Below are 27447 nucleotides of genomic sequence, written 5' to 3' on the forward strand. Positions count from 1 at the left end.
GTGGGAACCAGGCCTAGTTTTAGGCACTATTATACCCCTGGGGTTTGGTGTAGTGATGGACACCTAGTAGAGGCACATAAAATATCTAAAGGGAACCTGAGCACCCACTGCTTGGGCCAGTGCTACTGCTTGTGCTGCTGCTTCAACAAAATTAGATCATAGAGCTCTTATCTCCTCCTGTCCAGATTATTTGTGCCAGTGACACGTGACTTAAGTTGCACACTGGACTGGTGCAAAGCAATGCTTTCCTCAAGCTTCACAACGGTTTTGATTGGCGTAGCCTGGGCTTGGTTTATAGCCTCTGGGATTACCAGATTAGTAGTGAGAACCATTTATCAGTTGTTGAATGGTTGTAGAGAACCATTTATCAGTTTTTTCCAGCATACAGGGGCACCTTTAAGAAAGCTTGGCTGGATGGCAGAGTTGGAAATTGATCTGATTTTCACTGAAGTGCACATGTTCTACGCCATTCAAGTCTGAGGTCCCCACCCTCATGAGTGTCCCCAGTTAAGGCAAATTCTGACCTTCTTATGTCTTCTATTCCAGTAACAGTGTTAGTATGGAAGGGAACAAAAATGACATCACAATAGGTAGAGCCTATGATGTGCAAAAATGTTAATAAATCAAAACACAAATATTAACAAATTATTTGTGACATCCCACTTGACTGATGGTGATCCTGTCACCACATTGTAAATGAGAATTTCAAATCTGGGTTAAAAAAAAAACCTGAAAATCACTCAGGGGACCCTGGGGTCCAGTTAGGACCTTCAGGTTGCCACCCCTGCCTGTCACCCCAAACATTCTCCTGCAACCCCAGGAGTAAGCCTACTAAAGGGCTTCTATGCATCCTTGCTATTTTACTTTCTGGCTCTGGAATCTGGACAAAGCAAATTGGAATCTGGACAAAGCAAATTGGAATCTGGCATGAGTTTGCTACTCTTTTAATAGCCCTGATACATCTTGGAGTGCCCCATTTACTTGGGCATTTTTACAGCTCTATTTTAAAGAAAGTGAAAACAAAAAAGTTCAAATGTTTAATAGTAGGGACCATGGTACATGTTGGTATTCAACTCTCACATTCTCCATCCCCACACCCCTCCACCTCCAGCACAGTATCTTGCTCAGTAAACCCTGTGAAGTTTTTATTTGTCCGCACTTCTTTCTTCTCTCACCTCTTCTTGTCTCCAGGGAGGATACTGTGGGGCTGGCTCCTCTTATGACAGCGTCTATTAGTATGCCGGCTTTGTGCCAGCCTGGCTATTCCATTCACAATCTAAGTCTGGAGAGCCCAGGAACTCAAATTCTCCCTTTACAGTGGGTAGGGGGTGTGTCCATGACAGTCCCTTCTTCCTTGCCTGTAGAAAACCCTGACCTCAGCTTTGCTCTCCTCAGACACGCCAAAGAAAGGAGATGAAATTGGCGGAGGTGGCCTGATTCTTCGCTAGTGGGGGGAGTTAGGCTCCCAATCCTCAAAGAACTGTTCACTTTTCAGACCTGGGTTTTCCTGAGGGCACTATGTAGCGACCACTGTGCGCTGTACTTGGATTCAGAAGACCCGGCTGCAAGTTTGGATACGACCACTTACCAGCTACATGACTTTAGGCAAGCCACTTTAGCTTTCTGAGGTTATCCACAGGGTGGCTGGCTTGAAAGAGTGCGCCTTGATTCTGTTCCATTACCTGCACTACCCATATTTAAGGGTTGGTACTTCAAGAGACACTCAAAAAAACAAAGGTTACGAGAGTTATCTACTGACTCGTTTCAGAGGAGATTCAATAAAGGCTTCCCAGGACTGGCCCCAGGCATTCCCCGGCCTCCCCGCAGCTGCTGCCCGTCCCCGCCCCCACTCCATTCCCTGCGCACCACGGGCTGGTGCAGCGTAGCTCTTAGGGGGTGGTGTGAGTCCTTGGAAAGCTCCGAAGAATTTCAGAGGGTCAGTCACTCTCATTTACTCTAATGTGCTTTTAGGACTCCTTGATGGGGCTCCTTCCTCCACCCGCCTTCCATTGGCCTACTCCTCTGGGAAGGGTGGCAGCCGAAGACCTCGCGGTTTTCCCTCGCTCAGGCACCCCCGCCCCCTCCCCCCCGGCCCGCGTCCTGCCCTCCGCGGCCTGCTGGCCGGGCACTCGGGCGTCCAGGAGCTCCCCCTCGGGGCGGCGCGCGGCGACCGCCGGCGGGTTTGCCGGCTGCGCCAGTCGCGGGGCGGCCCGGGCAACTCTCCCGCCTGCCAGTCCGCCCACGTGCGCAGAGAGGAGCGAAGCGCGAGCAGTCGCGGCGCCCGCGCTTGCCGCCGGTGGGTGCCTCACCTCAGGGGCCGGCGGGGGCCGTAACCCGAGCCCCATCGCAGGGATCCGTATTTGCATAATTCGGCTTTCCCCCCTTCTTTCGGACTCAGGGCCGGAGATGCGAGTCGGGCTCCCCTCCGAGGCGTCGTCTTCCCCATGGTCAGCGCGGGGGCCGCGGGACCCGCCGGAGCGCAGGCGGAGCGGGCTGGCACACGTGGTAAGAACGCAGCTATCTTTTCTCGCTCTTCTCTTCTCTTCTCTTCTCTTCTCTTCTCTTCTCTTCTCTTCTCCTTCCTTCTTTCCTTCCTTCCTTCCTTCCTTCCTTCCTTCCTTCCTTCCTTTCTTTCTAGGACTTTGCACATTTTTGCTGGGTGTGGGGTATCTACTAGGGTGCTAACCTTGCTGCGATTTCTTTCCACGTCCTTTTCATCCCCAATTGGAAAAAAGCGCACAGCGCGAGCGAGAAACTTTCCCAAATGTGCTCTGGGTGACTTACATCAGAGATGGCCGGCCGCCGGAGACCGGCTTTTTTGGAGGGAGAGGGAGAAGCAGCGCTTGGGTGGAAGAGCAGAGGGAGAGACCGCTCCCGGCCGCCCCAGGGCCATGACCGCGGTGCGCTGGGCCTGGCGAGAGCAGGCGCACGGCTGCAGCGGTCGAGGCAGGTGAGCGGCTGGAGAGCCGCCTGCAGCGCCGCGCTCCCTCCACGGCGTGGCGCAGTGGCTCCCGCCTGCCCCGGCCCGCACTAGGCTAGGGCCGCTCCGGGCCGGGGGTGAAAAAGGAACAGGACAGGCCCGCGAGGCTGACCCTGCGCATTATCCCTGGCCTCCACGGCTTTGGAGCGGGAAAGGGCTCTGGGGCAGTTCGCAACCTGCACAAACGACCATGAATGAGCCATGCAGGCGGCGGTGCGCTGGACTTGGGCACCCGGGACCAACCTCCTGTGGGGCCCCGGCCAGGCCCGGTTACCTATGCGGGCTGAGGCTCACTGGTGGAAGCTTTGCGCCCAGCATGCCAGAACCTGCTGCTATTTGGACTTTGGAAAAGTTTTTTAAAATTGCTTTGGGAACTAAACAGAAGGGTTTCTACCGGGGTCTCGCAAAGTAAAACGAGTGGGTTGGGGGATGGGGATGGTGTCTTGAAAGTGATTAGAGATGCTTTCGGCCGTCACTGAGGACCGCGCTCGGCTCACCAAGGTGTTTTTTGGGGAGGGAGAGAAAATATTTATTCTAGTACGTGTATTCTGGCTCGGGTGCGGGCAGGGCGCGGCCCTGGATAGTGGGCCATGGGGGTCAGGAGGAATCTGTGGCTGCCGGGACAGGTAGTGAAGGCGAAGACAGTGTCTTCACAGAGCCTCCTGTCCCGCGAGCCCGGAGCCCGCTCTGCCGCCGGGACACTGCTGGCAACGCGGGCGCGCGGGCGCAGTCAACAGGGAGGTGTGTAGTGTAAGGTGTGTGAGCGGGTGTGTGAAGAGGGCAGCGGGGGCGGGAGTGTGTAGCGGAAGTGGAGCGAGTGTGTGTGTGTATGTGTGTGTGGAGGGGCAGGGTGAGTGTCCAAGCTTCCATCTGGACGCCCCCACGCAGCCGACCGCCCAGACGCGCCGGGAAGGGCGCCCGCTCCGCGCAGCAGCTGAAGGGGGGCGGGGAGCGCGCGGGCAGAGGAAGGAGGGTGTCTCCGGCTGAGGATTTCTCTCGAAGCTCCCCACAGTAATTCTGCTCCTCCTAGGGTTTACCCTCCCAGTCCCAAGGTGCCCAAAATACTTAAACAAACAAACAACCCAAACCTGTTCCGTTTTCGCTCCTGTATAAATAGAACAGACTTTCCAAAAAAGCAATACGCATTCACTCTTATCACCAGCCACTTCTTTCCACCAAGTAATTCAGAAAAAAGCAGTCAGCTTCCGTGAATGCATGTAGCTTTTTTTTCTCTTCGCTGCCTCCTTTTGCTTGCGGTTTTGAGCTGCCAAGAAAGTGAGTAGGGGTTTGACTGTAGTGTCTCGGCTCAGCTCGGTTTCTTTCCGAAGTTTAATTTTCCGGAATGGCTCCCAAACAAGGGCTAGGGAGGCGGAGCCGCCGGCACCGGATCTTCGCCTTTTTTGGAAAGTCCCAGAGAACCGGAATTCCTCCCCGCCCCGGGAGGCTGAGCCGCAGCCCGGAGCCGCTCGCTCTCCCGCTGTGGCTGCGGCTGGGTCCATGGCGCGCCCTCTCTCCCGCGATCCCTGTGCCCCGGACCCAGGCTGCAGCTAGGGCCGCGTGCCCGGGACCCCCGCGGATCCCCGCCGGCTGCGAGCTGGGAGTCGCGAGCCCGGCGGAGTCCGCGCGGCCGAGCCCGTGTATGCAAATCAGCCATGTGACGGCAAAAGCCGCCTGGCCCAGCCCTGTTCCTCAGTCCATATATGGGCAGCGACGTCACGGGTATTGAAGACCTGCCCATAAATACTTAGAGCAACACTTTCCGTCTAACTGAGCAAGGAGCAATTGATTAATAGCTCGGCGAGGGGACACACTGACTGTTATAATAACACTACACCAGCAACTCCTGGCTTCCCAGCAGCCGGAACACAGACAGGAGAGAGTCAGTGGCAAATAGCCATTTTTCTTATTTCTTAAAAAACAGCAACTTGTTTGCTACTTTTATTTCTGTTGATTTTTTTTTTTTTTTTTTTTTTTTTTTGGTGTGTGTGGTGGTTGTTTTTAAGTGTGGAGGGCAAAAGGAGATACCATCCCAGGCTCAGTCCAACCCCTCTCCAAAACGGCTTTTCTGACACTCCAGGTAGCGAGGGAGTTGGGTCTCCAGGTTGTGCGAGGAGCAAATGATGACCGCCAAGGCCGTAGACAAAATCCCAGTAACTCTCAGTGGTTTTGTGCACCAGCTGTCTGACAACATCTACCCGGTGGAGGACCTCGCCGCCACGTCGGTGACCATCTTTCCCAATGCCGAACTGGGAGGCCCCTTTGACCAGATGAACGGAGTGGCTGGAGGTAAGCCGCGTGTCTTCGCAGGCCGGGACCTGCGCGGCCCGGAGGTGGTGGGTGGGGTGCAGTGGGTGTGCGGGAATCGCAGGAAAGGATTGGGGCTCCAGGTGGACGGTGCTGATTGCACTGGCTTTGAAGACTGGAAGTGGGTGTAGGAGGAACCTGCGGCAGCAGGGACCAGGGCGCGCGGGCAGATGCGCCAGGTCGCCAGCAAACCGGCGTGCGTGCGCCCCGGCGCGCCCAGCCCCGGGCGAGCGCAGGGATGGGGGTGGAAGAGGCGTCCCTTCAGGCTTCGAGGCTTGCGCAGGCCCTCTGGCCGGTAGCACTTCGACCTCCCCTCTCCCGGGGCAGGGGCAAAGTGACGGTAAAGTTCGGGGCTCCCGGGGAGAGCTGCGCGCCTGGAGAGCCGAGCGGCGGAGAAGCGCCAGGGGAAATCGTCGGTAGCTCCCTCCTGGGCAGAGCCGACCCCGGGAAAATCTCGGAGCGCTCCCTTCTTGCGGCCTGGAGGCGCTCCCCCACCTGCGCACCGCCCGCGAAGTTGAGGGGGTTAGCAAGGCGGGGGCTCCGGCCGGCGGAGGCAGGGAGTGGGTGGTGGAGGAGGGCAAGCAACGGCGGGAAGCAGCCCCCGGACTGCTGAGGGAGGCCCGCGGGGGCACCGGCGACGCCGGTTTCCTTGGCGATGCCGTGGAAGTCGTCTCTCGCGGCCCCCGCACCTTCCTCGAAGCCGGGCCACTGGCCTTGAGCTGAGGCGGGGACGCGCGGCTGTCGGGAAAGACGGAGAAGATTGGGAGGGCAGGGAAACCTACGGACTCCTTCCTCTACAGCCCCCATTCCCTCCAGCAGCCCTCAGCTGAAGCGCAGCGGGAGAGGGAGGGAGAGAAAGGCACAAGGCGCTGGGGATGGGGAGCAGCCGGGAAGTCACCCACCCGCTTCTCGGGCTCTCCTCTCGGTTTGGCAGCATCACGACACTAGGTCGATTCTTGGGTGGTGTTTGTCCTGGTGCCTCAGCCGTGGAACCCCCAGGCAAAAAAAGAGGGAGAGAAGCTCCGGGCAGATGGGGCCTTTTAAAATATTGTTGTTGCTATTATTGGGTGTTTTTTATTGGGGACTAGAGCCGCAGATGGCTGGGGGTGGAGGGGAGTTGGGAAAAGCTCATTCTGCATTTTTGGAGGTAGTTCTTGAGTTCCATACTGTCAATGGGTTGCCACAGTTGGGCTGGCCTCTTCTTACTGTCTGTGGGTCTCAATTTCCCCACCTTTTGGACTTTGCCCCAGCTCTACAGTGCTGAGACTCTGGGCCTTGGGAATGGACCTATGTGAGCCGGGGTGAGAAGGGAATCCTGGCTGTATTTTCCATTCCACCTCCATTCTGCCTTTTCCCTCCCCAGATGGCATGATCAACATTGACATGACTGGAGAGAAGAGGTCGTTGGATCTCCCATATCCCAGCAGCTTTGCTCCCGTCTCTGCACCTAGAAACCAGACCTTCACTTACATGGGCAAGTTCTCCATTGACCCTCAGTACCCTGGTGCCAGCTGCTACCCAGAAGGCATCATCAATATTGTGAGTGCAGGCATCTTGCAAGGGGTCACTTCCCCAGCTTCGACCACAGCCTCATCCAGCGTCACCTCTGCCTCCCCCAACCCACTGGCCACAGGACCCCTGGGTGTGTGCACCATGTCCCAGACCCAGCCTGACCTGGACCACCTGTACTCTCCACCACCGCCTCCTCCTCCTTATTCTGGCTGTGCAGGAGACCTCTACCAGGACCCTTCTGCGTTCCTGTCAGCAGCCACCACCTCCACTTCTTCCTCTCTGGCCTACCCACCACCTCCTTCCTATCCATCCCCCAAGCCAGCCACGGACCCAGGTCTCTTCCCAATGATCCCAGACTATCCTGGATTCTTTCCATCTCAGTGCCAGAGAGACCTACATGGTACAGCTGGCCCAGACCGTAAGCCCTTTCCCTGCCCCCTGGACACCCTGCGGGTGCCCCCTCCACTCACTCCACTCTCTACCATCCGTAACTTTACCCTGGGGGGCCCCAGTACTGGGGTGACCGGACCAGGGGCCAGTGGAGGCAGCGAGGGACCCCGACTGCCTGGTAGCAGCTCAGCAGCAGCCGCCGCCGCGGCCGCCGCCGCCTATAACCCACATCACCTGCCACTGCGGCCCATTCTGAGGCCTCGCAAGTACCCCAACAGACCTAGCAAGACGCCAGTGCACGAGAGGCCCTACCCGTGCCCTGCAGAAGGCTGCGACCGGCGGTTCTCCCGCTCCGACGAGCTGACACGGCACATCCGAATCCACACTGGGCATAAGCCCTTCCAGTGTCGGATCTGCATGCGCAACTTCAGCCGCAGTGACCACCTCACCACCCACATCCGCACCCACACCGGTGAGAAGCCCTTCGCCTGTGACTACTGTGGCCGAAAGTTTGCCCGGAGTGATGAGAGGAAGCGCCACACCAAGATCCACCTGAGACAGAAAGAGCGGAAAAGCAGTGCCCCCTCTGCCTCAGTGCCAGCCCCCTCTACAGCCTCCTGCTCTGGGGGCGTGCAGCCTGGGGGCACCCTGTGCAGCAGCAGCAGCAGCACTCTTGGTGGAGGGCCGCTCGCCCCTTGCTCCTCTCGGACCCGAACACCTTGAGATGAGACTCGGGCTGACACACCAGTTCCCAAAGGTCCCGGAGGCCCTTTGTCCACTGGAGCTGCACAACAAACACTACCACCCTTCCCTGTCCCTCCCTCCCTTTGTTGGGCAAGGGGCTTTGGTGGAGCTAGCACTGCCCCCTTTCCACCTAGAAGCAGTTCCTTCCTAGAATTTAGCCCATTCTAGTCTCTCTTAGGTGAGTTGACTATCAACCCAAGGCAAAGGGGAGGCTCAGAAGGGGGTGGTGGGGGACCCCTGGCCAAGAGGGCTGAGGTCTGACCCTGCTTTAAAGGGTTGTTTGACTAGGTTTTGCTCCCCCACTTCCCCTTATTTTGACCCATCACAGGTTTTTGACCCTGGATGTCAGAGTTGATCTAAGACATTTTCTACAATAGGTTGGGAGACGCTGATCCCTTCAAGTGGGAACAGCAAAAAGACAAGCAAAACTGATGTGCACTTTATGGCTTGGGACTGATTTAGGGCATGTTGTACAGTGAGTGAAGTATGGCCTTTATGCCGCACTCTGTGGCCCTAGAATGGCGAATCAGAGCATATCTAGTTGTCTCAACCCTTGAAGCAATATGTATTATAAACTCAGAGAACAGAAGTGCAATGTGATGGGAGGGACATAGCAATATCTGCTCCTTTTCGAGTTGAGAAATGTAGACTATTTTTTCAGTGTATATCCACTCAGATTTCGTGTATTTTTGATGTACACTGTTCTCTACAATTCTGAATCTTTGGGAAAAAATGTAAAGCATTTATGATCTCTTGAAATGAGTCAGAGGTTAACTTATTTAAGGGGGATGTACATATATTCTCTGAAACTAGGATGCATGCAATTGTGTTGGAAGTGTCCTTGGTGCCTTGTGTGATGTAGACAATGTTACAGGGTCTGCATGTAAATGGGTTGCCTTATGGAAAGAAAAATCACTCCCTCGGTTTAGTATGGCTGTATATTTCTGCCTATTAATATTTGGAATTTTTTTTAGAAAGTATATTTTTGTATGCTTTGTTTTGTGACTTAAAAGTGTTACCTTTGTAGTCAAATTTCAGATAAGAATGTACATAATGTTACTGGAGCTGATTTGTTTGGTCATTAGCTCTTAATAGTTGTGAAAAAATAAATCTATTCTAATGCAAAACCACTAACTGAAGTTCAGATAATGGATGGTTTGTGACTATAGTGTAAATAAATACTTTTCAACAATATTTTTGTTGCAGAAATCATTTCTGAAATACTTACTGGGTGGGAATTAAACAGTCATTCAGTCGCTGTGGCAGTATTTTTTAAAAACAGCACTAAGCACCAGTGAAAATGCTTTGACCAAACCATGGTCTCCAGGTCTTCTTTGCTAGCCTCTGGATACCAACCCCAAAGCAGGCTCCATTCATAATCAAACACTAGTGTTCTGGGGATTTCCCCCATGCATTAGTGTAAAAGTGGGGAGGCGTTGTTTTGACTCATTGTTCCGTTGTCTCTAACAGCCTATAGCTTCTCTCCGCTCCTGAGTGGGCTCCGGAAAATAAATACTTACAAACAAGTGCCCACTCGGAGACTACACATTTGCAACCGCTTTCAGAACCCTGACCAGGGTCTGGAACTCAGACGAGATGTGGCTTTGTGGAAAGTGTGGTGGCGTGGTCAAGCTGGAAATGACTTTCAGCTTCCAGGATTAGTCTCATGACCACAGAAAACTTTTTGAAAAGCGCTATCATCTCTTCAGATCGAAAATGCTCCCAGACGCTGCTGATGACAGCATGAATGGGTTGCCAAAGGAATTACCCCAGGACTCATTTCTCTCCAGCCTTCACTTCCCAACTGATTACCCCTATCTGAAAGGATCATTGATCTGCCAAAGGTTTGGTGGGTCTAGAAGTGACCATCAAAATACTCAGCTCATTAGATATAGATGCCTCAAGAAAATCTCAAAGATGATCTAAACTAAATAGGCCAATATAATCCTCCATGGTACTGGATAAGGGTTTGCAAAGAATATACTGTAGGGTTCGTTTTACTGCAAGTCTTTTGTAGTGGTTTTAAAATATAAATTCACCAAAAAATAGTTAATTTAGCCACAGGTAAACAGATGATGCCTTTGTGAAGTTATCATCTTTACTGTAAAATCTGGGCCTAAATATCATTTACATTCACCCACCTCTGGATCCTTACACAAATGTAACATGTTGCAGCAGCGTCCACTGTTTAGCTGACATCTGAAAATCCCTTTGTCTATTTGCCCTTCAGTACTGTTAAGACTCCCTCAGGCTCAACCTGTATTTCAGAACAGCAGATGGTTACAGCTACTCTGGAAACCACCTTTTGCCCTTACCAGCACTAGAATTTGAGATCCGATTTGTGGAGGGAATGAATGCCTTTCTTCTATATCTCTTCGCCATCCCTATTTCAAGGATGTAGAATCCCCCTATTCTACTATGAAACAAGAGGTTTCCGAACTTCTTTCAGATTTTTCTAGTGACTGGTGTTTTCCCATTAGTTCCTATTTCCCAGCTTGTTGGCATAGTATCATCCTTGCTTGTCCAACTTTAGTAAGTATCAGACAATGCTACATTTTGATAATTACATGATTTAAAAGAATACTTCCTTCCTACCAAGATTTCATTATATTAAAATATAGTATACCCAAATTTTGTAAGATATATTTGTCTTGCCAAATTCTAATTTTAGAGGATCTTCAATCAAAATAATCTAAACAATTACTTACAAAGCAGTAGACTCAAAAGTCATCTCAAAAATAAAAAAGAAGATATTTTGATGACAGCAAAATTGGTTACATAATCACTTTCACCCTGATGTGAGCTTGGTGAGGTAGCATTAACACACATACCATAAGGAACACCACACCTCAGCGTTTTCTCAGAGCCAACCTTGTGGCTTTTACTAGTAGATTTCAATATGTAAGGTCAGTATCTTTAATCCGATTTTGCTCTCTACTTAAAATATTCAGGGTGCTTCTTGCACATGTCTCATTTTTTACATTACTCAAGAAATAAAGCACAGAAAAATGTCTTCTTCTAATCTTGTATATACACTTCTGGAGAATAATTTCTTTAAGATTCATAGTGCTTTTGAGATAGTTCAATTCATATTAAAAATGAGTTGATTATACCTACATAAGGCTTACAAGTGTTCACAAACCAGGCTATTTAATTTGATTATCCCAGCTGCTAATAAGATTAAGGCAAATTGTTTCGTGTATGTTAAAAATGGCTGCAGTGACATTTTAACCATTTAATACCACTTTTGTGTGTGTGTGTATGGAGAGTGGGGGGGAAGAGCGGTCAGCATTAAAAAGTCCCAAAAATGCTGCCAGCAGAAGCTAAAACTAAACAAATTCTACAGGAGAACAAAAAAGAAAGTAAGTCCTGAAACTCTTTTCTTCCAGAATGAAAGTATTTTTGTTTTCTTGTATAGTACTATCTTATTTTCCTTAGGTTAAATACAAAGTAAGCTTTTTTCTGTTATAGCAAAATAGTCCGATTAGACATTAGCTTCAGATGTGTTTTCCCTCATGCTGTTTCAAAGCTCACTCTCAAGGAAATAAACTATTTTTAAGTGTATATTACTTGGGCTTTAAAATCTGCAGAAGGCCACTAGCTTTTAGTACATAATCTTACAGTACACATTGTGAACCTTTAATGGTAATCAAACTGTAGACACCAGAGCAGGCAAGCTTTTCCCTGTCTTGCAATAATCAAGTAAGAATTATCTCTAAACAATTTGAAACATGTCTTCATTTTCCATAAGTACACTGATTTTGTTTTTCTTTTTTTGACATGCAGTCTCGCTCTTGTCGCCCAGGCTGGAGTGCAGTGGCACGATCTCGGCTAACCACAACCTCCACCTCCCAGGTTCAAGAGATTCTCCTGCCTCAGCCTTCTAGGTAACTGGGATTACAGGTGCCCACTACCATGCCTGACTAATTTTTGCACTTTTAGTAGAGATGGGGTTTTGCCATGTTGGCCAGGCTGGTCTCCAACTCCTGACCTCAGGTGATCTGCTCGCCTCAGCCTCCCAAAGTGCTGGCATTACAGGTATATTGATTTTAATCCAGAAATGCAAACATCCCCAGATTTGGGTTTGAAGATTCAGTATCTATAAGGGACTTGACAAATGGTTTCCTTCTTTGACAGCAGATGCCTCATTGCAATGGAAGCGATCAGTGATTGGCTTCTGTATATACGTTTAAGTTATTTAGACCTGCAATTACAGAAGTAGCACTGCTCTCAGGTTAGAATTGGAAACCAATAGGCAAGCCCTGAATTAAAGATATATTGCTTCTTCACCGGGCTGGAGAGCTAGAGCACAAGATTCAGAATCAGTAACAGATGAGTAATGGCAGAGTCCTCCCGAGATGCCAGCACTGAGGCACCTACAAGGAGACAACGAAAAGGGGGAATAAAAGGTGTGGATTTTGGGAGTTCAGGGTTACTAGTGTTAAAAGCTCAGAAAACCCTCTCCTGTTGACAAAACACATATTATTTAAAAAGCAGGCTATCACTTTCATTAATAAATAGCAGTTGGTGTAAATGCAATCCATTCAAATCAGGCTTAGTAAAAATCAATTCTCATAAAATAGCTAAGTAGGTACACAATACTCTGCATTGATATAACTGGCCACTGACAGACCCAGATACTTTAAAAGCTTCAGAAGCATTTAGACAGACAATTTCTCACCCATGAGGCAATTATTGCATTTATTATTCACTACAAAAGTGATTAGTATCATTGTGCTCATTAGTCTTTCCTAGGGGAAGATAACTTTTATCCCACAGTTGTTATTAAAAATTATCTATATTGGAGGGAGTATATAGAAATACAATAGCAACATATCAAGTCAGTCATGACGAACAGTTTATGCACACAGGTGCAACATACTTTCTGCACCACACTTTGTCTTTGTAATAAGCATATTCTTTCCTTAGTGGCTCACTAAAACAAGTTACATTTTGTCTTCACCACTAATTTACTCAGAATTTATTAGTGAACCAAAAGTTTCACTGTTCTTATTGAATTGAATCTGAGATATATTGCTGTTTTGGCCTGCAACAATTTCAGTTACTCTTTTGAAAGCACCTTAGGTATTTTCTTCCAATTTGCTTGTAACTGAAAACTTTAAAACTTTTTTTTTTTCATAATGAAGTCATAATTCTTCCTTTATTACTATCCTACAGCCAGCATGAGTTTTTGTAGGTTAATGTACTCTAGGTTGTATTATAACACATACATTGCTATTAATAATCTTTGTAAGCTAATCAACTTTTTGCTACAATATAATCCAAAAAAGTATATGATTGATAACCACATTCATTACCGTGCTATGGAAAAAAAAAAAAACCACCTTTTATTTTGTGAAGTTTTCTAAGAAAATCATTTGCATATCTAGAATTTTATTTTCAAACTAAGTGGCATGAAGAACTGCTTCGAACTGCCCCCAAAGGCATTTTAAACGACATCAGAATGTGGAGCTACAATAAAACAATTTTAACAACCCTGGAGGAAATACTTGGTACCGTGCCTGTGTCAGGTTTTATAATAAAGTGGCATGTCCTGTGGAATATCTTTTTGTGTTTTGTTTTGGTTTTATTTTTAAATCACTCACCAAGTATTTGCTTTTTTATACTATCTTAAAAACTGGGAACAAATACTCCCTCACCCTGGGTCTCTGTGTGTATAAAGAGGCAAAGGCACATACTCTTTCTCTACATACCGGGTCAACATTCCACCAACAATAGCAAATCTCCCTTTATTATAGATATTAGAACTCTATTGCCACTTGGGCAAGTCAATCAAGAGGGCTTAGACGACAGCTGGGCAAATTTTAATGTGTTTATTTCTACAATTTGTTTTTATTAAAAGTTTTGTGAAAAAAGGAATCTTATAAATAGTAAAAAGGGAGAAACAGTGCTTCATGGCCTGAAGCAAATGGTGTCAATACATCTGTAAACAAGGTGAGACTGCTCAGACTATTAAACGCACAAAAATAAAACTAGTCACAGATAGCAAGACTGTTCATTTCAGGGTTTGGGAGTGGGAAGTGGGAAGTGTTTAATCCCAAGTTTTGGTGCCCTAAAATGGCTAGCAGTCTAGTTAATTCTCAATTCTCTAGCTGTGATCTTCTGTGCCTTCTATCTCGTCCTACAGAAAATCACATTAGATGAACCCAGCGCTCAGTCGTTTTAGGGAGAGGGTTGAGACAACACTGCCAGCAACACAGCTGGAAATACCCGAGTCGGGAACATCAGAGTTCCTGAGAGAATGTGAAACAGCTATCAACATAATATTTCTCCCTACTTTTACAGTAAAATATTGGAAGTAAATAAAGATAGGGAATACAACAGCTGGCTAGGAGTGTTTTACATTCAGTTGTTTGGAAGCATAACACATTCAGCTCCTTTGAATCTTCCCGTTAGAAAATATAGAATTACTCTATCACCTTCTAAGGTACAGTAAGACAAGAAAAAAAGTCATGTGAGGATAATACAGTCTTTGCATTAAAGGTGAATCTGCAACATGAAATCTGCTCAACTCACAGATCTGGAGATTCATAGGGAAGATAAGCTCTAAGTGACTATGTCACAGAGATTATGCAGGTGCTGAATTTCTTAGTAGATGCTGCCTGAGTAAACCAGATGTGGCTACTGGGCACAGGGAGGAAAGAAAATAAATCTTGTCCTCTACATGCATAGTTATGTTGTGAGAGTGATCCCCAAACTGAAAAAATAATTTAATTTTCACAAGGAATTAATTAGGCAGGCCAGCTCACTTTAAACAGTAGCTCATCTCTTTAAACCTAGTTTTTACCAATGACTTGAACTAAAAACAATTCAAACCACTGGGTCATGCACAGTCAATAAGTTAAAACTGTAAGAAAAAAAGGGCATAAGGGCATGAGTGGAAAATAAACCCTATTTACCTAAGGGGTGGGGAGTGGGAGGAAGAAAACCACTTAGTATTTTGTATAGAATGGGGAAGAGAGGAAGATACTTTCATTATGGCTTTAGGATGGAAGCGCTTCAGATAGTCCCCTGCCCCATTCCTCCAAATCAAAGCCCCAGTGGCAGTGACGGTACCAGGAAACAATCTAGCCTCCCCGCCCACTCCGCCCCCATAACCGTGCCCGGCGGCTGCTGTCCAGTCGCCCGTGCTTCCCAAGGCTGCCGAGGAAGCGGCTGCTGCTCATTCCAGTAGATCCAACGCCCAGGCTCGGGGGTAGAGAGAGACACAGCCCTTGTGGTAGGGTAGGGCACGTCTTCGGCCCACTGCTCCTGGGCGCCGGTGGCTTCAAGGGAAGACCTTGGGACCTGGATAGGGTTCTCCCTCGCACCAGAAGTCATCGGCCTGTGGGGTCTCCAGGAGCCACACCTCTCGGGGCAGGTCACAGGCCGAGCTGGAGGCCTCCTTGGGCCTGACCGGCTCCAGCACCCGGTAATAGTGGCAGTCCCGGCCGTCGTCCGGGTCGTAGGGCGGGGCCAGGATGTCCAGGAAGGCGGCAGGCCCTTCCACGGCGTCGATCTGGTGCAGGTTGTCCCGGTGCGGTGTCAGGATGCAGGGGCCACTGGCCTCGGTGTACTCGGCCCGCGAACGCAGCACGCCCGGCCGCACTGCTTCTCGCTCCCGGGGCTGCAGCGGCGGCTCAAACTGCTGCTCGGGCGGCAAGGCCCGCGGCCGTTGCCCGCCGCCCGCGTCCAGCTTGTCCATACAGCTGATGCGCACGGTGCCGTATAGCACCTTGAGCATGCCATGCATGCCCGGGTGGTCGTGCAGCGGGATGGACGTGCCGCTCTTGAGCAGGAACACGCCCAGACTGAAGCCGTCCGTCTCGTAGATGTGCATGTAGGTGACTGGCGGCAGGTTGGGCGGCAGTGGCTGTAGTGTGGCCTTGCGCGGGGCGATGTTCAAGTCCTCGGCGCGGACCTGGGTCAGAAGGCTCTTCAGCTTGCTCAGATTCTCCGGGAAGCCCGGCGGCACCGGCGCCTCCGGGCCAGAAGCCGCGCCGCGATCGGAAGCGCCGCGACCGCCCCCGCTGTCCCGGAAGGTGAGGCAAGCCTGGCGGGCGATCCGTTGGATCAGGGAGGCCATGTTGTCTCGGGGCATGGTCTGCTGCTCCTCTGCGTACCGGGACCGGCCCCCTCCTTTCCTCCGCCCCTTGCGGTCCCCGGCGGCCGCCACGGCTGCCCGCAGCCCGGGTCGAGGCGGGAGGCCCCGCAACCACCGGCCCGTCGGGCGCGCGGCACCGCCGCCAACCTCAGCAGCCACGCGCCCGCAACTGCCCGGCAAGCTCGCCTTGCGCCCCCTCTGAGCGTGCACGCGCACGCCCCACACCCCGCACTCACGCTCCGGGAGCAGATACCGGCCGCGCGGACGGTGCCAGGCTTTGCCTTACGCCCGGTGCTCCATTCATGCGGCCCGCACCTACGACGGTGGCCGGGCGCCCGGGGACCCTGCAGAGCATGCCGGGACTTGTAGTCCGGTCTTCCCCTTGAGCGCTGAGAGAGTTCACTTAGTTGATTGGAAAATGGAGGAACTATTACACATGTTGGGAATAAAGCGATCTTTTTCAGAATGCAGAGGTGTTTTTCTTGTTTTAAAAAAGATGACTCGAGGTGCAAGAGTAGCAGTCACTTGACTACAACTCCCGGCATCCCCCGCAGGGTGGAGTGACGCACTTCCGTCAGCTGGCCCGCGAAGTAGTGGAGGCTCTTGGCCTTCATAAACAACAGGGCAAGTAGGGTCGTTAACCTTCTGGCGCCGCTGGGGCCTGGTTAGCCATGCAGGGTCGCCTTCCTTTGGCCTTGCCCCTGGGAAGGAGGCTGTTGAGTCAGCCTTAGCTCCTCATAGCCGCCTAGGTAGCACTGTCTCCCACGGGAATTGTAGGAGGGCGCTTTTGTAATTTTGTGTTTCCTAGGAGGGAAGGGGGTCCAGGCCGTCCTCTGTGATCACCAAGGTTACTCGGCCCAGCTGGGCCCAGTGTTTGCATCAGGACCTGATGACGCAGCTCTTCTGGTTACAGAGCACGATAGCTTTTTGCTGGAGAGGCTTGAGAGGCCATTTACAGTGGTCGTGGATTCCGAATACTAGTGGTTGTCAAATCTTAGTTTGCCTGAGAAGGGGGAGGGGGCTTTTATAAATGCGGATTCCCTGTCGTCACCCAGAGATGGAGTTACTAGATGGTTCTGAGGCAGCCTAGGAGAAACAGTGGTGTGCAACAGTCAGTTCAATCAGTAATTGTGAAATTAGTTCACTACACAGAGGCATCCTGCTCTGTGGCGTGAACTAACTTTTGACATAAGTAAATGACTAGAAAAGCAAGACAGTAGATACTATGACTGTAAACCCTGAGTTTAAAGTCTTTTTGGACTCCGAAGCTGACCATGGGTTTCTTGTACATTTTGTAATTGGAGTGATTCAGTAAATCCTCTCAAGTTAAAATAGGCATACTTTTTTAGTGAATTACGTAACCTGGCTAATGAGTACTCACAATATGCCAGGCACTGTGTTAAGGGAATTATATAACGAATGTTATACTATTTAATCCTTGCAGCATCTCTTAAGAGGCAGGCACTATTATTATTCCCAGATTGCAGATGAGGGAATAAGTTGTAGGATAGTGAATACTAAGTACTCTGCAAGGCATAAGCAGCAAAGCAGAAACAAGTACAGTCTTACCAAAACCAGCAGCTTGAATTGGTGTAAAAGGACCAAACAAGAGTCAGGATATTGTTATTCCAGCCTAATGTGCCACTTACAAGCTGTGTGTCGTTAGGCAAATCCCACCCTTTTACGTCCTCAATTTTTTCATTTGTAGAATGCCGGTGTTAAGGAAACAATAGTTCTGAACGCTACTCATCAGAACCCCCTGGGGAGCTTAAAAAATAAAGATCTTGGGGGTCACACCTCAGATATTTTGATTCAGAAGAACTGGAGTGAAGCCTTTTTTTTTTTTTTTTGGAGCCATAGCAAGGTTTATTGTGAAGAGCAAAAGAATAAAGCTTCCTCAGCGTGGAAGGGGACCCGGGGCGGGTTGCCCCTATGATTTATATTTAAGATGCTCCCTCGTGCGATTTTTATTATTGTTATCATTATTATTTTTGATACAGAGTCTCGCTGTGTTGCCCAGGCTGAAGTGCAGTGGCGTGATCTCGGCTCACTGCAAGCTCCACCTCCCGGGTTCACGCCATTCTCCTGCCTCAGCCTCCGGAGTAGCTGGGACTACAGGCACCTGCCACCACGCCCGGCTAATTTTTTTGTTTGTTTGTTTTTGTATATTTAGTAGAGATGGGGTTTCACGGTGTTAGCCAGGATAGTCTCGATCTCCTGACCTCGTGATCCGACCACCTCGGCCTCCCAAAGTGCTGGGATTACAGGCGTGAGCCACCGTGCCGGAACAAGTGATTCTTGATGATCAGCCCAGTTTGAGAACCACTAGTAGATCTGTAAATAGTGAACCAGCTCTCGTTAGTTAAAAGGGTGGTTATTTGCCTTAGGAAAGGATTGTTAAGATTGATTGATTTTCGGCCGGGTGCGGTGGCTCACGCCTGTAATCCCAGCACTTTGGGAGGCCAGGACAGGGGGTTCACGAGGTCAGGATATCGAGACCATCCTGGCTAATACGGTGAAACCCCGTCTCTACTAAAAATACAAAAAATTAGCCGGGCATGGTGGCGGGCACCTGTAGTCCCAGCTACTCGGGAGGCTGAGGCAGGAGAATGGCGTGAACCCAGGAGGCGGAGCTTGTAGTGATCCAACATCCGACCGCTGCACTCCAGCCTGGGCGACAGACAGAGCGAGCAAAAAAAAAAAAAAAAAAAAAAAAGATTGATTCATGTTCAGAGGTTGCCATGCCATTGTTACGTCATTTAAATGTACTTTCAAAGCTCATAATTAAATTTCATACAGTCTTTTTCTAAAGTGAGGAATATTTGAGAGTACAATTCCTTCCCTTCCTTTATTTACAAATATGAATTTTTATTTATTGGTTTTACTTCTATTAAGGTATAATTAGTGGGAAGTATAGACTTCATGGAACACAGACTATATACTATATTAACATGCGAATCTGTTTGATTTCCAAATCTGTCACTTAATGGTTGTCCACACTTACTTAACTGAATCAAAATTTTCGTCTATAAAATAGGATAATACACCTGTGTGAATCACTGATGACACTATGTAGAACATAGTAGCTGCCCCATGACAGTAGCTATTATAGGTTTAAAATGGCTATAAGTTGTACTTAAAGACCAATGAATTTAAATAATACTAAGCAAGTATTGAAAGGGAATTTGACTTGTTTTGAGAATCAGCTTCAGGGTAGAGATAAAAATGATTATTGCTTAAACCACTTACCTGGTAATACCATTCCTCAAGTCCTTGCTAGTCATCCTTTGGCCTGAGTTCACAGTTTCCAAAGACTGCCTCTGTCAGAATCACTTGGGAGTGTTTGTCAAAAGTGCAAGTTCCCAGATCATGTCAAAACCCACTGCATCTGAATCTTTTGCACATTAAAAATTTTAAGAACCAGGCAGGCATGGTATAGTGGTTCACGCCTGTAATCCCAACACTTTGGGAGGCCAAGACAGGAGGATCGCTTGAGGACAGGTGTTCAAGGACAACCTAGGCAACACTGCAAGACCCACATCTTTACAGAGAAAATTTTAAAATTAGTTGAGCATGGTGATACATGCCTGTAGTGTATTCTGGAGGCTGAGGCAGGAGGATTGATCGAGCCGATGAGTTCAAGGCTGCAGTTAGCTATGATTCCACCCCTGCACCCAGGCCTAGGCAACAGAGTGAGACTGTCTCTAAAAAAAAAGTTCGTAAGAACTGCTGAGTGTCTACAGGGCATGTGGTACTTTTTTAGGTCACAAAGAGACTACCTCCATAATTCGTTTAGATGTTGCCCTTCATTCAGAGCTGCACTAATGGGTGACATTGACTCTATGGGCTTTTGCCCTTAAGAAGCAGTTTACTTGCCCTTCTGCCCCACTGCCAGTAGCATAGACTGAGTGGGTTTCTGTTAGCATTAACATCCTTCTTTTTTATCCTCTTTGATTCTGTAATTCTTCAGTGTTGTTGTAAGCAAAATGGAGACCAAAGAGATCCTGAAAGGGAACAGACAGGAAGAGAAGTGATAGTGAACAAATACTAGGAAAATGCATGGCAGAGACAAGGTTTGGGGAAAGTTTGGAATAGACAAAATCAATCGTTTAAGAAACAGTCGGTATCCACTGGGTACCAGGCATTGTTCTAGGCTTTGGGGATTCAGCAAGGAACAAAGAAAGACAAAGTCCAAATTCCCAAGGCGTTTACCTGGAAGGAAATGTGTATGTTTGAGAGGATGGAAGTGTTATACAGTGCGAGTAAATGAGCAACATACTTTTCAGACAGAGAAAACTTAGGAAGACAGTAAAATACAGTAATAGGATGGTATGATATTTATGTGTGTGTGCTATGTTACTTTAAATTGGGTTATCAAGAGTGACCAGATATTAACATTTAAGCCACTTTTGAATGTTAAGGAGTTAGCCATGGAAAAATCTGGGGTCAGAGCATTCCAAGACCAGGAAACATCCTTAAGATTGTTAACAGGGTATTGACTATCACAACTTTGACCACATAGGAAGGAACTTGGTATAATTAGGAGAGAAGATAAAGACCTGTGGGGTTAAGACTGCATAGTGAGCTTCCAGGTTCCTGGAGGGAGATGCAGGTGGAGAGGCCAGTAGGGATTGTACTATGTAGGCCTTTTAGGCCGTGAGAGGGGTTAATAGGAAGTTGTACGCTGTGGTAGGGAGTTGGATTTTATTCTAAATGCAGTGAGAAGTCTTTGGAGAGCTTTGGGCAGGGGAGTGATTTGATCTGTTTTACATTTTTAAGAGGTTGATGGTGGGGTGAGTGTAACAGCAGGGAAACCTGAATCAGGGGCAGTAATCCAGAGGAAAGACAAGAGAACTAGTGTAAGGATAAGAATCTGTTTGAAGGTACAGCTGACAGGGCTTGCTGATGAGCTGTTGCTTCAGCAATCTATTTCAAAGTGTATTTTCTCCATGTTTTTTCTTTCACAGGTTGACAGCTCTGTGGTGATAGGTAAGACTGATAAAGCTTAAATCCCACCTCCTGCCCACGTCTATTAAATTTAGGAATGAGGGAAGCACACAGAAGCATGAGTAAAGCTGAGATTTTTTTTTTCTCCTCCTTTACAGTTGCTTAATTAACCAGGAAACAAGGAGAGCTGGAAGAGCCCCCAGCCTATATGGATTTAACTCCACTTGTTCATTTCTATGATCTCTTCATTCTTTGGGAACTAGGCTTGTGCTTTTGCCTTTCGTTCTTCTTCCCCTACCTCTTGACTCTATGGGGACTAATTTTCTTTAATTCACAAGATACATTACCTTCTGGCTTTTACTCAAATCTTCTTCAGAATTCATTTGTCCATTTCTTTCGGTACACTGAGATCCAGTGGAAAGAGTGCAAAAGATTATAATGATATTCTCACATGCTCAGAGTTCCTAGTCTGCAGTTTTGTTTTGTTTTTGTTTTTAAAGTGGGAAGGAAGGTTTATTTTTTCCCGAGTAGTCATTTCCACCTTATTCCGATATCTGCCTTGTATATTAGCATAGAACATGGTAAATAAGTGGATAAAAATATCCCCATTTTCAGACTAATTCATACTCAATTATATTTGAAGTATTTTGGATTTGTATCATTGCTTTCAGTTTTTAAAAAACATGAGTGTATATTTCTCATTCCTTATTATGAATGAATGTCATGTTGTAAGAAAAAATAATAATTTCAAAGTCAGAGGAGCTGGTGTCATGACTTTGCCACTGACTACCTGTGTGTTACTGAGCAAGTCACCTCACTTCGCTGGATCCCAGTTTCTGTGAGAGATGATTTATTTGTAAGATTCCTTCTAGCATGTCGTTAGCTCAATGTGGAGGACAGAGACAATCATAAGACTGATTCACACAAAACCAAACATATGTATTTTCTTTCATTTATCTAAAATTATTACACTATAATCCTGTTAGCTGTGTCCATCTCCACTAAGATCATATAAAGTAACTCTGCCCCCTCTAGTTCAAATTTGTGTGGTTATTTGAAGTCATATCACTTTGGTGTACGGGCTATTTAGTTAAATATGCTAAGTTCAGGGCTTTTTCATGTTTGGGTCAGACTTTAGGTGTACACATTGCACTAATAAATTGCATAGGTTGTGTTGTGTGATACATGCCATAGACACCATTTTCTAACTGTAATTCTATAGACTGGTGCATAGTGGATTGGGATAGAGAAAGACTTAAATTTATTCTTTTTTTCCTCTTACTTGCCAATGTCTTATTTCAGGCAATGAGAGGCGAGGGAAAAAGAATTAAAAATTGGTAGAATGCAGAGCATAGTTGAGGTGGGGGAAGGTGCGGCTTTCACAAGTTATTAACAAAGAGAAGATTTTGCTATAGCCCAGGCTGAAGCACTGCCAGAGGTCACGTATTATGATTTTTGGAGGTGATTTAAGATTATAGCACCCCCTCCACCAATCTGGTATTAGAGAGGTTTTCCTCTTCTCATTTAAGCAATGCAACTATTATGAGACTTAAAATTGTTGTGAACTGTAAATTAAATTCAAACACACTTTACCTCTCTTAATTAACTCCCCCCCGCCCCATTTCATGCTTCTTGTTTTTCTTTTCCTTTTTTTTTTTTTCTTCTGAGAAGACATCAGCTATCTCCACCTCCTCCGCTTCCCCATCTGTCCTCTTCCTCCTGGCTGAGAGAGTTTTACTTTATATTTATTTTAATTAATGGATTTGAATCACAAGTGGTGAAACAGTTGATGTTCAGCTTCAAGAGGCAGTGAAAGGGAAAATCGTCTTCCTTGACTTGCCAGCAAAGAACTGTGTGTTCATTGCTGGTGCCTGCCTGAAAAATGACTGGGAAAGGGGCAGGATAGGGTTCCAGAGTTCTATGTCCTTGCAGGGGAACAGATGCCGTATACTAGGATTAAGGGAGATGAAGTTGGGGAAACTCTTTAGAATGATATTGTACTTTCTTGGGAGATGCTTTTCCCACAGGATGCTTAGTATTCGGTGGGTGCAAAAGTTATTGTGGTTTTTGCCATTAAACCATAATTATATTTGTACCAACCCAATAAATATTGCTTAATGGTCATGGATCATTGGTTTAGAATAAAATTCCTTAGGAGCAAAATAGCAGGATGCAATTAATTGTTTGAGCACTCTGATTAATAAAATCCACTGTAAGTTTATCACCTTTTTCTCTTTAGTTGGAGAAGGCATATGATACCTTGTTTTTTTTTTTGTTTGTTTGTTTGTTTGCTTTTTAAAGCTTCTCCCTTGACTATTCGCCTTAAATTACACTCCTGGGCATTTGACTGACTTGAAATAAATAAATAGGGGCAGTATTACACGTGTTTCCTTGGAGAGATGAAATGCCACTAATCAAAGCCTCCTTTTGGAAAAACAAACAAAGATAACCTTGTCCATAGATGCTCTGTTCTGGCATTTTGGAGAAAGTGTGAGAAATAACAGTACGATTTGAAAGTGGAACAGCAGGACTGAACATGAAAAGAATAATGGACTGAGAGGATACCAGTTCTCCTCCTGGTTCTAGCAACCAGCTGTGTGACTTGGGGCAAATGATTTCACTTCTGGGAACTTCAGTTCCTTTATTTATAAAGTGAAGAATTTGGTTTAGATGATTTACCACTTTCCTTCCAGCATTAAAAAAAAAAAAACCTATGAATTTTGAAGATTGTAATGATATGAAATTATATTAATTTCATACCATGATCTACACAGATATCACAAAAGACACTTTTAAATGTATTTTTAACATGAAGAGAACACTCAGTAGCATGTATATAACGATATTTGACTTGTTTTTTATGTCTGTGTTTTCCCTTTCCAAAGTAGATTATATTGACTTTTCCTGAATATAGATCATTGAGTAAAATGAGCAGGAGCTCTTGTTTAAAATGTTTGTTATTATTTTTAGTTTCCACAATGTATTTTTTTAAGGAAAAACTTTTTTTTTCATTCTAAGCACAAATTATCATGCAATAAGACTGCCATGTATTGCTAGTGGGAAAAGCAAAACATGACTTGAGTTAACTACACATTTCAACAGGACATGCTGAGTAATTGACAACCAACATCACAGTGCAAAGAAATTTCTTTAAGGCAGCAGAGCTTTAGTTTAATTAGATAATTAGCCCTGGTCAGCCTATAATGAATGCACAGGCAATTAGCAATGAATTTGTACTGCTAAAGCCTATTTTTCCTCTTTTGTGTTCCTTTGCTGTCATTAACAACTCTAACTACTGAACAATTTATATCTTCACACTAACAATCAACTTCATTGTCATTAAACTCTTTGAAAGCGATAAAGCAATGAGACCTGACTTTCGTTGCACAACATTAAGTGATTATGTTAAGTAATGCCATTTATTTGCCTAGCCATCCAGCTGCTATATTATGTCAAGCAAATAGGGCTTTTAAAAGCAGTGCACACTCCGTGATTTTGATGATTACTTTATTTGTCAAACCCAAGCAACTGGCAAGAGATGTACCTCAATTCGTAGTTCTCACTCAGTAGCTTTCAGCAGACTTGAATAAAAGAAAACAGTTACACAAATCTACTAAAAGCAAGACCCTGTAAAAAAAAAAAAAAAAAAAAAAAAAAAAAAAAAAAGCCTTTCTTCGTGGCTTAAAGATTCTTATGTTTGGAAAATTCGAGATAAATTTCAGTAAGTGAAAGCCCTTGCTGGGCCATCTTTTCTTGTTTGAGCAGTTTTAGTTTCATGATGACAGATGGAACCTTTATGGCTTTTCCTCACATGCCTCCACTGCAAGTCTTTTCCATCCATTTACTGTTTCTTAGGGGAATGGCAGAAGAGAAAAACAAGGAGAAGAAAGGGAGTGACAAAGGGAGGAGAGAGAACTTTCAGGACAGAAGAAGTTACCAAAGAAATATAGATTGTGTTCCCAAGACTCTGAGTATTGACGTCATGAAGACATTTGTGTTGCTCTGGTCTGGGTGTGTAAACTGAAAGACTTCATCATATTTCAATCACAAATTGTTGGAGTAGGTAGTTAGGCAGACATGAGCAGGGCAGGACAGGGCCCTGCCCACCAGGAATGTCAGGTGACCATCAGGTGATGGTCAGCTGGTTGTTAAACTGTCTCTGTAAAACAATAATTGGGCACAGCTGGTGCCAGGGAATGGCAGTCTCCCAATAGATAAGAAAACACCCACATCTGGTTATCAGCAGCTTCCTGATGAGATCTCAGGAGTTAGGCAAGTGGGCTCAAGGATGCGCACTAAGAGGCAAAATGGTGGTTTAATGGGTGTATGACCTTCCTCTAGGAATGTTCAGCTAGTAAGGGAACAACACCTCAAGTGAGCATTTGTACAAATTCAGTAAACACACTGTGCATGCAGCCCTTCCCAAGTGCTGGCTGGCCACCAGGCATGGAGACAACCTGCTCCAAGGGAAGCCCTTTCTTCTCAAGCGAGAAGAAACCAAAACCCTGAACCATGCCAATGTACGAACCTCCAGGTCAAGAGCCAGATGGGGCACTTGGATCGCTCAGGTCACTCGCTTGGCCCTCTTCCAAGTGTACTTTACTTCTTTTTGTTTCTACTGTAAAATTTTTTTTTTAAATAAACTTTCACTCCTGCTCTAAAAGTTGCCGTGGTCTTTCCCTCTGCCTTAAACGTGCATCTGCTCCTCAGCCAAATCATTTTCTTTGAGGAGTCAAGGATCAAGTTTGCTTCAGACTTGTACAGATTCACTGCTGGTAACATAATGAGTTTTGAAAAACGGACATTTTAAGATGTGGATATCACCTACAATATCAGAAACCAGTCTAATCCCATTAAAATGTATAAAGCTGTTATTTATACAGAGTTTTTTAAAATACAGACTCTGTTCTACTTCTTAATGATCTAATAGGGTTTGGGAGATTAAATCCAATATTAGAAAACTAGTCAGCCAATTAATAGCTATTTAGGAATTCATTAAATAAATGCATTGCTTACTATTTAAGCAGAATTTAAAAATGTATAAACAGAATGTTTCTTCTGGTTGGAATATGAACACTGGCTTATATTTCTTATCTTGAGACTTCCCATCTGGCTGGTCTTGGAAATATTTTTCTTTTTTTCTCCCCCTAGCAATGCAACAACTAGCAATTAGAGTTTCAGAAATGCCAATTTTAATCACTACTTCCATTTCCAAAATAGAAAAACTTGCATGAACTATACAGTATATAAAGCCTCTTCATTTTATTCAATTGAGTGTTTTGAAAAGGCAATTTCAATAAATCAAAGCCAGGGATAAGATATTCCAGAAATGTTAAGAAAATAGTGCAGATCCTTATAAATTATGGTCATTTTTACTCTTAAGCTGGGCACTGATATCACTCACATTGATGTTTATATTATCTAGGTATCAACTTTAGTGCAGTTAGCTCACAGAGAGCAGGGTTTCTCAACTTCAGTACTATCGACTTTTGGGTTGGCTAATTCTTTGTAGTGGGGGCTGACCTGTGCATTGCAAGATGTTCGTCAATATCCTTGGCCTCTACCCCCTAGATGACAGTAGCACTAACTCCCATACCCCACCCTGTTGTGATAACCGTAAATACGTCCATCTGTTCCTAAACGTCCTCAGGATACGGGGTGAAATCACCCCTGGTTGAGAATCAGTTATAAAGAATAAGGTCTTGGCAACTGCTTCTTTTAAAAGCGTTTAAATATTAAACAAAGTGTGTTGAATTTGAATGTCTAGATCCAAATTCTTAACTTTAGTAAGTTCTTTTTGTTTGTTTGTTTGTTTTGAGTCAGGGTTTTGCTCTGTTGCCCAGGCTGGAATGCAGTGGCAAGATCACCACTCACTGCAATCTCTGCCTCCTGGGATCAAGGGATCCTCTCACCTCAGTCTCTAGAGTAGCTGGGACCACAGGCATGCACCACCACTCCCAGCTTTTTTTTTTTTTATTTTGTAGAGACAGGCTTTTACCATGTTGCCCAGGCTGGTCCCAAGTTCCTGGGTTCAAGGGATCCACCTGCCTTGGCATCTTAAAGTGCTGGTATTACGGGCATGAGCCTCTATGCCCAGGCAGTAAGTGAAGTCTTAATAGAGATAAATAAATCAGAGCCTTGGTGAATCCCAGTTTGGAGTAATTTGAGGGACACCAGTAAAACACTCTTGTTTCCAAATACCACTTGATTTTTCCCGAACAGGCTGCTATACTGTTGGAAATTTCTAGTCGGAAATTCGTTCTTTCTGTTAAAATGCAAACATTCCTGAGAGGAGAATTTCTTTACACAAAAACTGAAACTTCCGTTTTCAGTTAAAAGCTAATGTGTTATTAATATATAACTATATGTATATATGAGTTATTAATATATACCTATAATACCGTTCTACTTATGACAAGATCCTTCAGGAAGAAGACCCAGGAGAAAATTACCTTGCATATCAAGA

The 27447-nt window shown here is 46.2% G+C and overlaps 2 protein-coding genes across 6 annotated transcripts; one reads left to right on the top strand and one right to left on the bottom strand.

Moving 5' to 3' along the window:
* Positions 1 to 1876: 1876 nt before the first annotated feature.
* EGR2 (early growth response 2) lies at positions 1877 to 9124 on the top strand. 5 transcript variants are annotated; one of them, XM_025396775.1, is made up of 4 exons: positions 1877 to 1936; positions 2399 to 2505; positions 5058 to 5266; positions 6648 to 9124. In XM_025396775.1, the coding sequence occupies exons 3-4, from the start codon at positions 5098 to 5100 to the stop codon at positions 7907 to 7909; spliced, it is 1431 nt and encodes a 476-aa protein (XP_025252560.1). In that variant the 5' UTR covers positions 1877 to 1936; positions 2399 to 2505; positions 5058 to 5097; the 3' UTR covers positions 7910 to 9124. The 5 variants fall into 5 exon arrangements, with proteins under 5 accessions (XP_025252560.1, XP_025252558.1, XP_025252561.1 ...); XM_025396773.1 differs by lacking the exon at positions 1877 to 1936 and having other exon boundaries at positions 2393 to 2505; positions 5158 to 5266; XM_025396776.1 differs by lacking the exons at positions 1877 to 1936; positions 2399 to 2505 and adding an exon at positions 4732 to 5057 and having other exon boundaries at positions 5158 to 5266.
* Positions 9125 to 12607: 3483 nt separating this feature from the next.
* On the bottom strand, positions 12608 to 16546 carry ADO (2-aminoethanethiol dioxygenase). The gene has a single exon (XM_025396778.1). The coding sequence runs from the start codon at positions 16029 to 16031 to the stop codon at positions 15219 to 15221; it is 813 nt and encodes a 270-aa protein (XP_025252563.1). The 5' UTR covers positions 16032 to 16546; the 3' UTR covers positions 12608 to 15218.
* Positions 16547 to 27447: the final 10901 nt, after the last annotated feature.

The sequence above is a fragment of the Theropithecus gelada genome, chromosome 9 (genome assembly GCF_003255815.1).
Source record: "Theropithecus gelada isolate Dixy chromosome 9, Tgel_1.0, whole genome shotgun sequence".
NCBI lineage: Eukaryota > Metazoa > Chordata > Mammalia > Primates > Cercopithecidae > Theropithecus > Theropithecus gelada.